Here is a 15,740-nt window from a genome sequence, read left to right on the forward strand (position 1 = left end):
ACAGGATAAAATAACCCAAGCCATGTACCTCGTTCTCCTTTGTCACCCTTTATGCCTGGAAAACCAGGGGGACCAGGTGGCCCATCAGCCTGAATGAAATCAAATACATTTTACTCGAAATGTGCATCACGCTGTCCATGAATGAAACAATGTACTAATTAAACAGATATATTTACAAGTGGTAGTGTAAAGTGACTCCTTTTAGAAAGAAATAAGCAGTTGTATCCATTAATTTGCCAAGAAGAAATATACAATGAACATAATATAGGCAGAAGTGTTAAATGCTTACAAATCCAGGGGGTCCTGCTTCACCCTTGTCACCCTACAAACAGAGAGAATTTAAATAGTATAGATGATGCTGTTATTAGAGGACTGTGGCTTCACTCTGAAATCACAAAGCCTCCCATTGTCCCTCAAGTTACTGGTCTATAAAGTTGTTACACTAGTCTAAAACTGAATTTAAATGTACAGACAGACAGACAGATAGATAGATAGATAGATAGATAGATAGATAGATAGATAGATAGATAGATAGATAGATAGACATAGATAGATAGATAGATAGATAGATAGATAGATAGATAGATAGATAGATATTTAAAGATATTACAAATATTGTACAACTATCCAAAAGGTCAGACATCAAGCAGGAAGGTGGATTATTAGAAACTGTGAGGTTACCTTCATTCCTTCTTGTCCAAAATATCCCGTACTGCCCTTTTCACCCTGTTAACAATGCAATTACATTTGTCAGTGACCTTTTTCTGTAGGTTGAGTAGTAATCAGATATTTTAAATATTTTTTTAAATATGCTCCTCTTTTTCTCTTTTTTTCATGGACAATTAAAATCCAAACAATAACATTATAAAATATAAGGGCGGATAACACTTAATCTTAATAACAGTGTACATAAGCAGGAAATGGGGTAGCACAATATAATGTTAAATATTATATCAGTATGTTCCTCTCTTTCAAGTTTTTTCTAAATCAGCTATATATTGCTAATAGCTGCCATGCTTATTCCATTTTAATAGTCCAAGTAAAAGATTAAATACACAGAACAGAAATATTTCATACTTTACTTCCGTTTTCTCCGTCTTTTCCCTGCTTGCCCTGAAATTGAAAAGAAATACAAATCTGTAAGATCATCACCTTAATTTGTATCAGTATTATATCTTAATAATTAATCTTAACATTCATAATCAATTTCTTTTTATAGTTAATGTGGTTATCCTGTATATGAAATCAAAGTAATCAACTTTTACTGTAAACCAAAATTGTGCAAGAACTATCAGTTTCTTTCTGTATTTGCCCTCTGTCATTCTTTCTGTGATATGCACCTGATCAGTGATTTAGTCTGTGTAGTCAATATAGACAGTTTTAGTAGTGTACTGCCAAATGGCTTTTTCTAGCTCGGTGTTGAGGGTCTCATTGTATTGAAAAACAAACCCTGCACTCATGTCACTGAAGATACTGCAAGATGGTGCAGAACAGATATGAAGTAAACACTTACTCTAGGGCCAGGTTGTCCGGGTTCACCTTTAATTCCATGTAAATATGGAGTGCAGTAGCCCTACAAAAACATTAGATGTGAGGAATTACTAACGAAGAAAACAAACATGAGAACAATTGACTGAATCTGTGTTTCTCAAAAAGTGTGCTTTCAGGCATGAATAATTTGTGCATCATATTATTATTATTATTCATCATAGAATTCTAAAATTAACACGAGAAAATTAATAACAATACATTAATATATAGGTAAATACAACTAAACACATCATTAAGCGATTGCCAAGTAACTTGAGAGATCTTGAGCAAACCTGACAAGAAAAGGGGCAAAAATTGCAGTGTGCAAAGTTGTTACACATACACAATAAATACTTTAATTCTTGCCAAAGGTGCTTCCACCAGATATTGAGTTGATGGGTCTGAAAACTTATGCAATCAACATATTTCAATTGTTTCTCTTTGGTTGTTATCTTCAGTTAAGCATTGAAGTTAATAATATAATATTTTTGTAGAAAGAATATATATGTCTAATTTCACAAACTGGGACAGCATAGAAAGGGTTTTAATACTTTTGCAAGACACATTATATAGATAAGATCCATCTTATCTTGATCTGTATCCCTAATGTAAACTTAGTTTGGTCAAATGTTATCAAGTCAGCTGTGCCACAGAATGTTTTGATTAAACACACATGCAAACTAATAAATATTACATCAATCAAGAATTCCTTCTAGAACTGAGATGCTTTGAATTGAAGTTTTGGCTCAGTAATAGAATGTAACCTCTTAAACGACAGCTTTTGCTTAGGATCTTAATATCTTGTCCTTCTAATGTATAAGGATCAAGGACACCAGTTTGTCTGCTTAAATATTACCAGAACACAGCCTTTATCAATTGTAGATCTCACTTACTTTTTCACCTTTCACACCGGGTAGGCCGGTATTACCCTAGAGAAATACAAACAGCACAAAATTAGGCAATACTTGACAAGTTGTCTGTACAACTTTGAGTGTACATTTTGTATTGATACAACTAAATTGTTAAAGGAGTGCAGAGTAACACACTCATCCTTTTAAGGAGATAGAGCTTTACAATTCAGCTGTAATAAAACGAAAGGTAAGTATCATTACCTTAGGTCCTACTTCATGTACAACTATAGGTTCTTTATGTTCAGAAGGGTCGTATGTCCCAGGGGGTCCAATAGGTCCTCTATCTCCCTGTAAAACAGTAATTTCAATCAAGTCAGGCCAGGGCACAAACTCTGATCAACAACAGAATAAAAGTCAAAATTACATGAATAAATTACCATAAAGGCAAATGCAATTACATAAAAATAAAACAGCTTATTTAATGTTACAAAATACAGAGATTTTATTAATATTGGAAAGCAGTACGCTAAAATTGTTTTATTGTAACTACAGTATATAACTAGTATGCATCTGATGTGTAAATCAAAAACTCATGAAGTTACTACTTAATTCTCTCAAAGTAATTTTTGCAAATCTTTTACTTACTTTGTCTCCTTTTTCACCATGGAAACTCAACTTATCACCCTACCAGAAAAAGAAAGAAAAATAAAAAATTAAATGTTAGATTATTCCTCACATTGTATACAATCAATAGGCTGAGATACACTACTGTATCCTATAGTAAATTAATTTAACCTCACCTTTGGTCCTGGAGGGCCCGGGGGGCCACGTTCTCCCTGGGAAGAAAACACAAAACAGAAATGTAAAAATGTTTACTCTCGCATGTAAAACAATGGCCAAATCTATACGTTGACTTTATAATGCAAATCACAAATTTATACCCTTTCACCTTATCTTATTATAAAGTAATAATAGTCATAGTAGAATGTGGCATTTTGCAGAAAATGTAACCACAATTTGGTACAAGTTTGTGATTTGTGGTTCCTGGGTAGGTCAAAATTATGATCTGGTCTCAGACAGAATCAGTTAATATTCACTACATTATGCTCTTCCTAAATGCATTATTTGCTAAGACTCACACCACCTCAAGCTCAACCTCTCCGAATCGGATCTCCTGTTTTTCCCCCACTCTTCCTCACCATCTGCTGACCTCCCCATCTCGATCCCCTTGGAATCCACCACACTCTCTCCTTCTTCTTCCGCTAAAAATCTAGGAGTCACCCTCGATCCTGCGCTCTCCTACACCCAGCACATCACCACGCTGACACGCACCTGTAGATTCCTCCTGAGCAACATACACCGAATCCGACCCTTCCTTATCGACTACTCGACTCAGCAGCTCGTCCAGTCACTGGTCCTCTCCCGCCTGGACTACTGCAACTCCCTCCTGGCCGGCCTGCCCGCATCTACTACCCGCTGCTCCAGCTCATCCAGAACTCTGCGGCTCGTCTGGTATTCTCTCTGCCACGATTCGCACACGCTACTCCACTGCTCCGCTCCCTCCACTGGCTCCCGATAGCGGCACGCATTCAGTTCAAGACTTTGACCCTCACCTACAGCTGTCTCGACCACACTGCACCGAGTTACCTTCAGTCACTAATCTCTCCATACATCCCCTCCAGACCACTGCGCTCCTCCAGCGTCAGAAGACTAACCCTACCTCCTCTCTGCTCCCCTTCCTCCAGAGCCACTCCTTCTCATCCCTGGCCCCTAAATGGTGGAACAACCTTCCCACTGAACTCAAAACAGCAGAGTCCTTGACCTCATTCCGGTGCTTACTCAAGACGCATCTTTTCAGACAGTACTTATAATATATTAGTCCTTTTAACCTCCATTAAATAGCACTTCACAGAGTTTTATTATGCTTCTTGCATTTTTGATTGTTTTCCTCCTTGCTCCCTTTCCCGTAGCCCTTGACTGTGACCCTACAACTTGACAGAACTTAGCTTTTACCGTCCAGGATGTAGGACCTCACTTACTGTACTTGTCTGTGTCAATTGTAAATCGGAAGTTGTAGAATGTATTATATTTTGAATTGCTATGTTTTATGTAAATTTAATTTGTAATGATTAATGCCTTTACTGAACTGTATTTTGTACTTTGTTTTGCACTCATGTTGTAAGTCACCCTGGATAAGGGCGTCTGCCAATAAATAATAATAATAATAATAATAATAATAATAATAATAATAATAATAATAATAATAATACAGAATCTGTATGTACATAATTAGAAGCGTAGGTTGCAAGTACTTCTTCTACCTTTGGTTAGGTTGTTGTTTATTAGCAGAGGCTCATTTTAATATCAGTATTATCTAGTCATTTCACTAGGCCCAGATGTGGAACATTTTATATTTTATACTGGTACATATCACTAATAATATGCATTTTACAAGTTCCATAGGTTAATATGTTTTGGGAATATTGTCTTATTGTATAAGAGATTGGGTAAGAGGAATGCGAAGCAAGCTGAGCAGATGCACAACCTGTGAAACTTTCATCGCTAGCAGTGTTGGGAAATGTTGCTGGTAACTGAAGAATTTTTCAGTACTGATAAATATATACACTGGATGACATTGATACATAAGATAAGAGGTATAGGAATGTTTGGAAATGGTGCACTGTGATTGGCTGGTTTCTCATATGTGATTTATAATGTACAGTTAAACAATTAGATGACAGACGCTTAGTGCACTTACTTTGGGCCCTGGAGGACCCATTGGGCCTATGTGTCCTTCTATTCCTGGTAATCCTGATGGTCCCTGAAACAGTCAATAAACCATTTTAGTTTGTCTGAAATTAAATGTTTAACGCCAACGCAAATAAAAAGATTCTAAACCTAAAAACTTGAATCTGAATCTGAAAATCTGAAAGTGATCACAAGATTAAAGTGTAACAAGAAATTACTGCAGAACAATAATTTAATTGTGTATTAATATATATGTGTGTATATATATATATATATATATATATATATATATACATTATATATACAGTATTTCACATGCTGACTCACCAGCAGATGGCACCACATGATTGTTTAACACTAAACAATTTTCATCCTTACTTACATGCTGATTATCTACCTTTCTCCTTTATAAATAAAAGAGGTTTGATGGCAAGGTTGACACATGCTGCACACCTACCGGCCTCCCTGGAATCCCAGGTAATCCTCTATCACCTTTTTGTGGAATAAAACCTATGATGTCACCGGGTTCACCCTGTAAGTAAGATATAAATTGGTCAATTTACATACAATTCTAAATGCATTTTGTCTGGAGCAGCAAGAGTACTGCTTTTCTTTTTGGTATTTCAGAGTCAAGCCTTTTTATTTGACTTCGGACTGAGACAATAAAATGTTAATGGAAGAAAATATCTTTCCAGTAGAGGGCAATCATATACTGTACTTTTTAATAAGCTAAACTTGTTTCTCCCTGAAGATTTCCATGTATAAAAATAGGCAAAAATATCTGAGAGTAAGCCTATGACAGTGCTATAACTGAGTAGGACCGATTATGTTAATGGACCGATTGAGTGCAAATAGTGTCAGTCACTAGTAAATAAAGCTCAAGATTGCAGTATAAATTATGAAACTCTTAAGGATCCAGGGTTGAATTACCTTAATTCCTGTTAATCCAGGGATACCCTGAAAAAAGAGAATCATCAGTTTAATAGTTCATTCAGATACATACATTCATAAAATGGGTAATCGATGACATCTATGCTCCTAAGCTGGCATATCATTTTAAAAATTAGCAGTGACCATTCAATCACTCATTTATCTATTTATTACCATAACTGCAAGATATCTGAAGTAAAATTCAGTAGTTCAGACAACCCCCTATAAAAATAGGTGGAAAAAGTAGCGGTGTAGTTATTTTGGCCTTAACCCACTTGGCTGAGGGAACAACAGCCTGGCCATGAGGAAGAATCCATCAGAAACCACCCCACACACACACACACACACAGTGTATGGAGCCAAGGATCATTGTGATGCTATGGGAGCGAGCTACTGACGCAGGGCAAAACAACTTGATGTGTGTTATTTATGATTGAGTGTGTATGTGTGGGTGCATCTCATTGGTTGAGCCTGGAGCAGAGTGAAGCGTGATTGGGGGTTGTCTTCCTCCCGAACTTTAGTTTTAAACTACATTAAAACTGGGAGGTACTGGGATCATATAATTTATTTATTATTTCATCTTATGTTCATACATTTTTAAAATAGCATGTTTGGAGAAATAAATATATCGTTAAAGTTAAGTATTGTTCTATATTGAAATATACTGCAAAGAATTCTAGTGTTTTTGACAAACTCCAGGATATTGAGTCTTCCCTGATCACTGATTGTCCACTGGTGACAACTTACAGGGGGTCCCAGAAGTCCTGGAATGCCAGGGATTCCATCAAAGCCTCGTTCACCCTGTAAAATAATAAAACATCATGTGAAATCCAAAGAATATAGCACCAGTACAGAAATACTGCATATGTATAGTGCCTATGGTGTGTTTAAGTGTCACTATGTTTTCTGTTTGTCTGTCTCTGCATAACAACAAGCCATACGCATGCATGTACGGGTATGATTCCCATTGTATTTTTTTTAAATCAGCATTCAGATTTTCAAAACGAATGGTTTTGTTATTTTCATAAGATATACATCTTATTCAAGAATGTCAACAAATGCAGCAGTTATGGGAAAAGTCATGACCATTCTGCTCAAGATATTTTGGGGAGTACTGTGAGATTAGGACTGGCACAAGGAATATGGACTATGGAAGTCTCTTTGGATTCAAGAACAATTCTTGCTCTGGTTAACATGGTATTTTAAAACTATTTTAAAACATGAGAAAGCAATTGACCCTTCCCACCAGGGCACCCTGCCTGAGAGATGTGATTTTGCTCTACTGTGACCAATGAGCGTGATCTGTGTGTGCTATGTTACAGAGTCATGATTATTGAGCACATGTAAATCCAGCAGAAATAGCAGATGAAACCAGATTGACAGTATTAACGTAAAAAGAGAAGCACCCTGATTTTATCAACATTACCTTTGTCCCATTGCACCCTGGGATTCCTGGTGAACCAGGAGGACCGTCTTGTCCTGGGATACCCTGTCAGGAAAGCAAACAGAAATTAAATTCAGAAATACACATAAAAAATATATACATGACTAAAATTACAAATAAGTACTTCTTTAGTATGGAAACACTTTTCTTTATCAGCATGATACAGAAAGCACCTTACAAATAACTCTGAATTCCAGATGCCATTATTAATCTGAATTTCTGGTGACAGTACATATATACAGCACAAGTATATAATAAAGGTAAAAGTAATAATGTATTCTCGCACTTACTGGAAGGCCTGGGTTTCCTGGAAATCCTGGTAAACCTGATGAACCCTATGATACAACAATAAGAGTATAATGTATATCATATAATTTAATATATAGTAATCATTTCCATGTATGCTAGCTATACTAATTATAACAAAGGCATGCACATATCAACTAATCACTAACAGTTAAAAAAATACAAATTTCTTTTAAAAATCACACAACAAGTGTTTGTTTTCAGGTTACATCAGAAACAATGGCAAGTTAAAATCCAATAAAATATCATAATCTAGGAAGTCAGGTAGAAGTAATAAATCCTATGTATGAAAAAGTTTAAAACCTTAATGTATGTAGAATACAAATATTGAATACTTGCAGTAAAATATAATTCAAAATTCACAGTCAGGGATAACTTACACGCATTCCTTTAAGTCCTGGAGTTCCTGGTTCACCATTGTCACCCTGTAGGAAACATTACTGACAGTTCAGGCAAAGGCATTTAACTCAACGAGCGGAAACAACAATGACTTTTGATCACATATAATAAACAAGCCTATTAATAAGAAGAGAAAAATAACTTAATTGAAGGAGAAAACAACCTTATCCTTTCAAGATAATGAAAAATACAGCTTTGAAAAAGGACTTTTGAGTTTACTTGAGCAAGACATGGATTTGTCAGTAACCATGAATGTTCACACTTGAAGATTGCTAAGTACAGTACAGAAATGTCCTCCCAAGTCCCACAATCCCTCTTTCAGACATGTTTTTCTCTTCCAGGATTTGCAGTGTTACATGTCAAGTAGTAGCAACCAAATTAAAACTATATAGAAATCGCACAGTACTTGAAACACAGTTGGTCACTTCAGGAGCAACAGCACAGCTGTAAAAGAGCTGTATATTAATCTGACCCTGAATAATTCTGGCAATCTTTTTCATCTGTGTACAGCCTTGGCCTCCCTTTTAGTGTCAAAAAGGAGTTTTCAAGGATATTTAGAGAGTTTATTTTCATTCTTTCACAGTGCATTCTTAGATTTCTGTGCTTCCTTTTGAGGCACTAGAGAAATCAGCAAAAATGACATTGCCATAGGTCAGTACTCCATGCTTGGGATTAATGATGAACCCTTCTCAAGTTCAAAAGGCTCAAGGAGAATGCTGTCCCTTTTCATTATTATAATTATTTTCTGATTTCATTAATAGGGATGCTGGATTAAGAAAGTAATGCTACAATTATATAAATGTTTGTAATTGTTTTTTTATCTCACCAAGCAACACTTTAAGGCTTTATTCCTGTGCGTTGGTCCATTATGGAAGGCACTGTAGCTGGAAGCATACTCATACCTCTCTACCTTACCACACACATGTATTTTCTTAAGTAGTGAATGTACCTTGTCAGACTCCCTGTATTCTGAACCCCTCTTATTTATATTTAAGATGTACTGCTGTTATGTGTCAATATCTTTGAATTAATTGTTCACTTATACTGATTGAAATTATAACCGTGTAACATGATGGTACCAGTACTATCGGTTTTATTCTAGTATCCTTGTGTCTGGAGAAGATAAGACAGAGAGAACGAGTGCAATCAGTTTGGCGAACTCACCCTGGGGCCCATTGGTCCTGGGGGCCCCTCATGTCCTTGCATTCCAGGAAACCCCATGTTGCCTTGTAATCCTGGAAATCCCCTTTCACCCTGGAGAAGAGCAAACATTTGACTTTAAATCTTTTCTCATATAAAATTGTAATCCACAATTTCTGTTTGGTGCAGTGTTACTATGTCTTACAAAACCATGGATTTTCGCAGAGTATTGTATTTTTAAGTAAACTGTCTGTGTGGGCACACTGCCCCCTCTGTAGTAAATCATTGAGACCAACAGTTTATTAACCCACAAGTACATTTAGGCCATTTATTTACAATTACAGCCTTCTGATGACTACCTTCACATCAAATGTCTGGAGCATGCCACAAACCTGTGAAAGAACAAAACTGAGAAGAGGCTGTTATAGGAAGTATAATAATGTGAGCTGACATTCTGTCCTAAAGGGTATTCAGAGACCTCGAGTGCTTAATATGTTCTGAAGATATTGCACTTCATCACTTCATCACTTATACGGATAATTTGATGCAACCCACAAAGAGAGGTTTCTCTAGTTGCCTCTAGGTGGTGCTGTAATCTAGACAATTACATTTCTTCTCTTTGGCAAGCTGTGACCCAATGAGCTAATACATCCTCCCTCCACTGGTTCTCACAGGAATCACACAAGCAGCAGTATGTACAACTGCATTTTCATAAACAGCTTAATTGATTGATAAATAATTTAAATTACATTTAAATGATGTAAATATATAATTTTTTGTAATTGTTTTGGAAATTATATAAATATGTTTGGATTCACATTTCTTAATGTTCCTGAGGCACACGGGGTGTATAGTATATACAGTATGCAGAATCACAGGCAGAGAAGCGAGGCTTTCCTGTATGGAAATATGTTCATGTAAGATGCACAACGAAAAGAGTGTCATGAAAAAAGTGCTGATAAGAATTAACTTTCTTTGCCATCAGGTTAAACAATACACCGATTTATCAAAGTGGTTCACTGTGAGTTCCTATATTTATAAATGCAGGGGAAGGTTTGTCACATAACAGACTCTTCTGTCCTTTTCCCTAAAACATAAACAGTTATTCTGTATTTTATTAAATGAAAATGCTTATACTTTTAAATCTGACATTTGAGTTCTCAACGCAGTTTTCAGAGTCCATTTATTTCTTCCCCTGCTTTGTCATTGGTCCTTTTTTTTAATATGTTTTATTTGGCACTGCTGCCGATTAATTCAAGTTGTCATGGGCTTCTGTTCCCTGCTCTCTCACATAATGTTTCTAAAAACCTTCCAGACACAAAGAGCAAATTCTTCCCAATAGCAGGAAAAAATTTCTTGACATTTTTACATGGGAACTGGGCTACATGCCAGTGGATCAGTACAACACTGGTGGGTGGAGGAATTCACACAGCACTAGAGAGGGAATTAATTCCCTTGGAGTGGGATCTCTGGGGTTCTGATGGGGAAAGATTTTAAAACATATAAATATAATTTAAGTAATGCAATCATAGGCTTCATTAGCCTTATATGTGAACAAAATTTGTCCATGTGCAGCATTGACTGCATAGTGGAGATTCGAGTTTGGCTTCTGACCTGATGTAGGCAGGTAGATACAGGGCAAACAAAATCACAGTCTTCTATTGTGTGATGTCATTCACCAAAAATAAAAATTAAGCTGCTGTGAGAAATAGCCTCTGTTTTGAATAGATGTGTGGGTGCAAGCCCATGTAAAGTAAAGAAGTTAATCTTCAGATATGCAGTCATCCAATTCTTCTGCACAGAAAATTCCATTGCCAAGAACAGCTGGTCTCTGCGAGGCTTGATTTCTGAAACCATTCACTCTGGCTGTTTCATTTCAAGTAATTGTTTACCCACAATCTTCCATAAAATAGGACAAAAGATCTAATTCCCTCAAGATGATATTTACTTATTGGAGGACTGAGACAAATAAAACATTTTGTTTCGATCGAATACACTTGTGAGATGCAGTGGCTGCTGATTTTTCCACCTGCAGGGGGAATGTTAAGTAGTGGGAATGGCATTCGGGCCATTCGTCACCCTGCTCTCGGGCTGCCAGATGCGGCCTGCTGTTTTGTGTCTTCTGCTCCAAAAAAAACACCCTTCACCACCTGATCCCTCTATATTCCTCTGTATTTTCCATGTTCCAATCTCCATGGTGGGATGCTCAGAATGGAACTGATATACAATGTTCTGACAGCCCTGTTCCTCCACTTTGATATGGAGTTGCACTGAAGCAAAGCTATTATTTAAATTAATGGTATGAAATGGTATAGAAATTATACACAAATAGCTGGTTCTCACACTGCCACAAGTGTTGAGGAAGTTATTACTTGTTTAAATATATATATATTTCTCACACATTGGTTTGCTATTTAGACATGTATAAATTATGAGACAGAAGGAATGCCCTGGTAAAACTGTAACAGGGGTACTTTACCTTTTCTCCTTTCACACCGCTGCAGTCACATTTTCCACACCCAGAGCACCCCTAAAAACAAAATGAAAAGATTACAATCGGTATGAGTTATAGACCTTTTACCTTATAATGGCGCTCTGCAGGAAACCTAGAATATTAATGAACTTCAGGTGTCATAAAATCCAATAGAGGGCAGAAAACCACATAAGTTTATATATGTAAAACAGATATACAGTAGTCTATATATACAAAGTGCAGCTGTGAGATGACATTGTTAATTGCACTTGTCGGCAAAAAGGGAAAAAATGTGCCAAATAATTAAATGTTGAGTGTTTCGTTTTCAGGGTTGTGACAAAAGGCAGACTCAAAACCCCATATTGCAGAATTAATGTCCTTCCGCTGCACTCAACGTGACAGCTTTTATGGAGCATGAAACTTGTGTAATGGATTCTCAAGCTCACATTCCCAACAAAATGTATACAGTGTCTTTAACACCGAAGGCACGTAGTTAACAAGGTAGTATGATGCCTGCGCACTCCAATTAAAAGCACAGGGATGCATTCAAAATCAGGTGCTCAAACTCATTGCTCATGCAGAGGCTCAAGTATTTTAAATCTTCAATCTTTCATTGGCAAAGGAGAAGGAATGTTTCTATTTTATAGTCATGAAGGCAGTATACTAGAAACAAATGACATTAGAAGTCATAATCAAAGCAGATACCTGAAACAAGTACCTTTGACTCAATATCAGAGTTTTATTTGAGTTGCTATCCTTAAATATATATATATGTCCTTAAACTGTGCTATTAAGTCACATTCATTCAGATTATTCTTCAGCTCATGTCTACCTGAACTCGTGAACGAGTCCATTCAACTAAAATGTTTTATTCCTGCTATAAGTTCCCATTCACGAGACAGATAGCAGAAACAGCCTGGGAAACGAGGTGTAGCGGTGCCAGACAGCTGTTTTCCCTTCACGTGTTGGGAACTAAGCCAATTAAGTTTTAGCACATCTGCAGAAACATGACTAACTGCAGTCTTTGGGAGAGCTTTGTATTTTAACCAGTGTTATAGTAATTGGAACAGTATGTGGTTCTGGAAACAGAAAAAAGGCACTTGATTCTCACAGTTTGTGCTTGCTACACTCCTATGGCGATTGTACTGATTTTCCTTGCTTGACTGCTCCCCATATGGGAAAAAATCCTGAAAAGTTAAAGTTTTAAAGCTCTGTGTCATAATGGATATGGTTTTACGCAATTCATCACCAACTGATCTTGGTAGTAAAACTTGTAAACTCGTATAAAAACAACAACAACAGAATAGATAATTATCAGATTAGGGAGACCCACACACATGCATTCTTAATTCCAGTTGGCAAGACCAACACATTATTTGTATTTATTTATAGATATTTTTTGGTAAATTAATGTAAATAACGTTTGTGTTGTTGTTTTGCTTATTACAGCATATATGTGAAAATCTAAAACTTTGAATTAGCACAATGAAGTGCACAATGCACCAATACATACCTGCAAAACACGGATTACAAGCTTGAACCCTGTCACAATTTATTTTATTGAGGCCAAGTTTGTAATGTGCAATTTACAGGTAGGTCAAACTTTTTCATTGAATCTAGGCCAAAGATTTCTTATTATACTCTGTATGTACTTGTTATGGAGCCTACTTTAAAGGGAATTGGATAGCAAATGAGCATTGAATAGGGATTGGTGTTCAATTCATACGAAAACCCAAAACCCATATGCTTGTCTAATGAGAACTGCCTTCTCCAGTATATTTCCTGTCAACAGTTTAAAGGAGCCTTTCCAAATGCTTTGAATGCATTTTGTTTTTACAGAAATGCTAATTCAAGATTGGCAGTTTACAACCCAAGCACAAACAACAGAACCAACCACACATGTACAAAAGAATAAAGAACAAACAATAAACAAGAAGCCAATAGTCTGACACGCATTTCATAATTTCCCCTGCAGTGTTCATTCAATTGAAAGACACCATTTTCTAAAATGGCCAGCCCAAGATCTTGTGCTCCTCATCAGGAGAAAAACAGAACACAGTAAACAGATCTTCTCTGGGGCTTTTAAATTCAATCAAGGGAACAAAGAAATGTAAAATGGCTGCAGATATGAAGGAGTATACTGTGTAGCTCAGACAAAGTATCATTCTGTCAGAAACTGAGCCAGACAAGTTTCCAGAAACATACACTAGTGTCTGTGCAGAAGAATCATGCTGTCTAAAAATAATTCATTAGTGAACAATACAACAACAACAACAACAACAACAACAACACAAAATAAAAAATAAAAAACATTGCTGTTCCATAATAGAAAAATCTACTGTTTTTCTATTGGAGTTAAATTGCTATTTGTGCTGAAATTCCAGGGTCAGCGTCATGCCTTCATGATGTTTTGCAGTATTCTTCCATGGAAATATACTTTAATTGAAGGTGTTTTATTTTCTAAGAAGATGTAATCTGAACTGAAGGTGTTATCACACTCATTATTACCACTAGTTTATCTACACTCCAGCCAAATTGCCAGTGATCAATGAACTCTGACAGTGTTCAATTTAACTCAAGAGCTTTAAATTGAATACTGATATACTTGTGCCTGATTTAATCTATACATTTTCTTTCATTCTAATGCATAGATTGTATGTTTTTTACTATGGGAAATGTTATTGTTTATATTGAGTTTTATATGTATGTACGTATGTTTTTGTATTGTTTAAAGTATCCCTGACCTGGTGTTTGCCCAGATTCTTTAGGAGTTTAGCTGATAACGCCAAACTGTGTGCTTTTACAATAACTGATATGAGTCCAAAGCATTATAGCCCTTTTTCCATCCATTTTAAAAGCACATCACAGATTATAAATTCCTGCCTCAGACGAGTGTAAAAGTTGGGCAGAACATGAAAAGATTTTAAGTGTGTATCTCGGTAACCATCATTAGTGTTACATAGATAGCTTTGCCAAATTCTCTAAGTATATCCAAACAAAACACCAGTGCTGAAGTGCATGTAAGGCCTTAAACCTTCATTCTGGTGGGCAATACATTTTCCACTATTCTCAGTGCAGTAAAGTTAAACAAGGCCTACCAGTACAATACACAATAGGCAAACTCAATTAAAATATTAATACAATATGTGAATGGTATTGACAACTGCTTGAACTATACCGCACAGAATATAAAGCATGTTTTATTATCAATCAAATCAGTATAAATCATGGCATATTCTATTAGAAATATCACCTATATGGTAGGGACAGGTGAAATTGATAGTCGGTCTGGGTAAGGGCAACTGCTAATAAATGCATACATTAATACAAATCATAATAAAGCTTTTAAAGAAGTATAACTGCATCCCTAGATTTGAGCCCTTCAGTGTGGTTCATCCCATTAAGACCTCTCCCTGCAGTGCAGGACGAGGTCTCTGACATTGAGATCACCAGTTAAAATGTCTTTCTCGGAGGTGATAAAACCTTAAGTCTGGAGTAACCATAGCCTGCTAAGTTAGCTATATTTTACTGACTCCTCGTGCACCACTGCGGGCAGTAGAGAGTTAGGTAGGGCCCTAAGTCATCCCACCTCACTAAAGAGGTGTTACATTCCAAATGAAAAACAAGTTATATCTGCATGGAAAGTATATGAGGAATAAAAAACAAGCAAATAAAATAAGAAAGAAAGTGGTAATGGCCAAGCAAAATCAGATTATCCTTCAGGAAGGTGTTATCCTTCACAAATACACTCACCTAAAGGATTATTAGGAACACCATACTAATACTGTGTTTGACCCCCTTTCGCCTTAATTCTACGTGGCATTGATTCAACAAGGTGCTGAAAGCATTCTTTAGAAATGTTGGCCCATATTGATAGGATAGCATCTTGCAGTTGATGGAGATTTGTGGGATGCACATC

General features: G+C 36.4%; 1 protein-coding gene across 1 annotated transcript in view; it reads right to left on the reverse strand.

Moving 5' to 3' along the window:
* The window catches only part of col4a1 (collagen, type IV, alpha 1), a 55,394-nt gene that overhangs the window by 23,073 nt on the left and 16,581 nt on the right, over positions 1 to 15,740 (reverse strand). The window contains exons 2-19 of the mRNA XM_066706168.1: positions 11,828 to 11,878; positions 9,373 to 9,462; positions 8,190 to 8,234; positions 7,794 to 7,838; positions 7,486 to 7,548; positions 6,807 to 6,860; positions 6,060 to 6,086; positions 5,587 to 5,661; positions 5,140 to 5,202; positions 3,182 to 3,217; positions 3,027 to 3,065; positions 2,643 to 2,729; positions 2,424 to 2,459; positions 1,514 to 1,573; positions 1,078 to 1,113; positions 682 to 726; positions 290 to 322; positions 29 to 89 (exon numbers count right to left, since the gene is read on the reverse strand). Of these exons, the coding sequence (XP_066562265.1) occupies positions 29 to 89; positions 290 to 322; positions 682 to 726; positions 1,078 to 1,113; positions 1,514 to 1,573; positions 2,424 to 2,459; positions 2,643 to 2,729; positions 3,027 to 3,065; positions 3,182 to 3,217; positions 5,140 to 5,202; positions 5,587 to 5,661; positions 6,060 to 6,086; positions 6,807 to 6,860; positions 7,486 to 7,548; positions 7,794 to 7,838; positions 8,190 to 8,234; positions 9,373 to 9,462; positions 11,828 to 11,878 (946 nt within the window). The remainder of the gene's footprint in view (positions 1 to 28; positions 90 to 289; positions 323 to 681; positions 727 to 1,077; positions 1,114 to 1,513; positions 1,574 to 2,423; positions 2,460 to 2,642; positions 2,730 to 3,026; positions 3,066 to 3,181; positions 3,218 to 5,139; positions 5,203 to 5,586; positions 5,662 to 6,059; positions 6,087 to 6,806; positions 6,861 to 7,485; positions 7,549 to 7,793; positions 7,839 to 8,189; positions 8,235 to 9,372; positions 9,463 to 11,827; positions 11,879 to 15,740) is intronic.

This window comes from Amia ocellicauda, chromosome 6, assembly GCF_036373705.1.
Source record: "Amia ocellicauda isolate fAmiCal2 chromosome 6, fAmiCal2.hap1, whole genome shotgun sequence".
Lineage (NCBI taxonomy): Eukaryota > Metazoa > Chordata > Actinopteri > Amiiformes > Amiidae > Amia > Amia ocellicauda.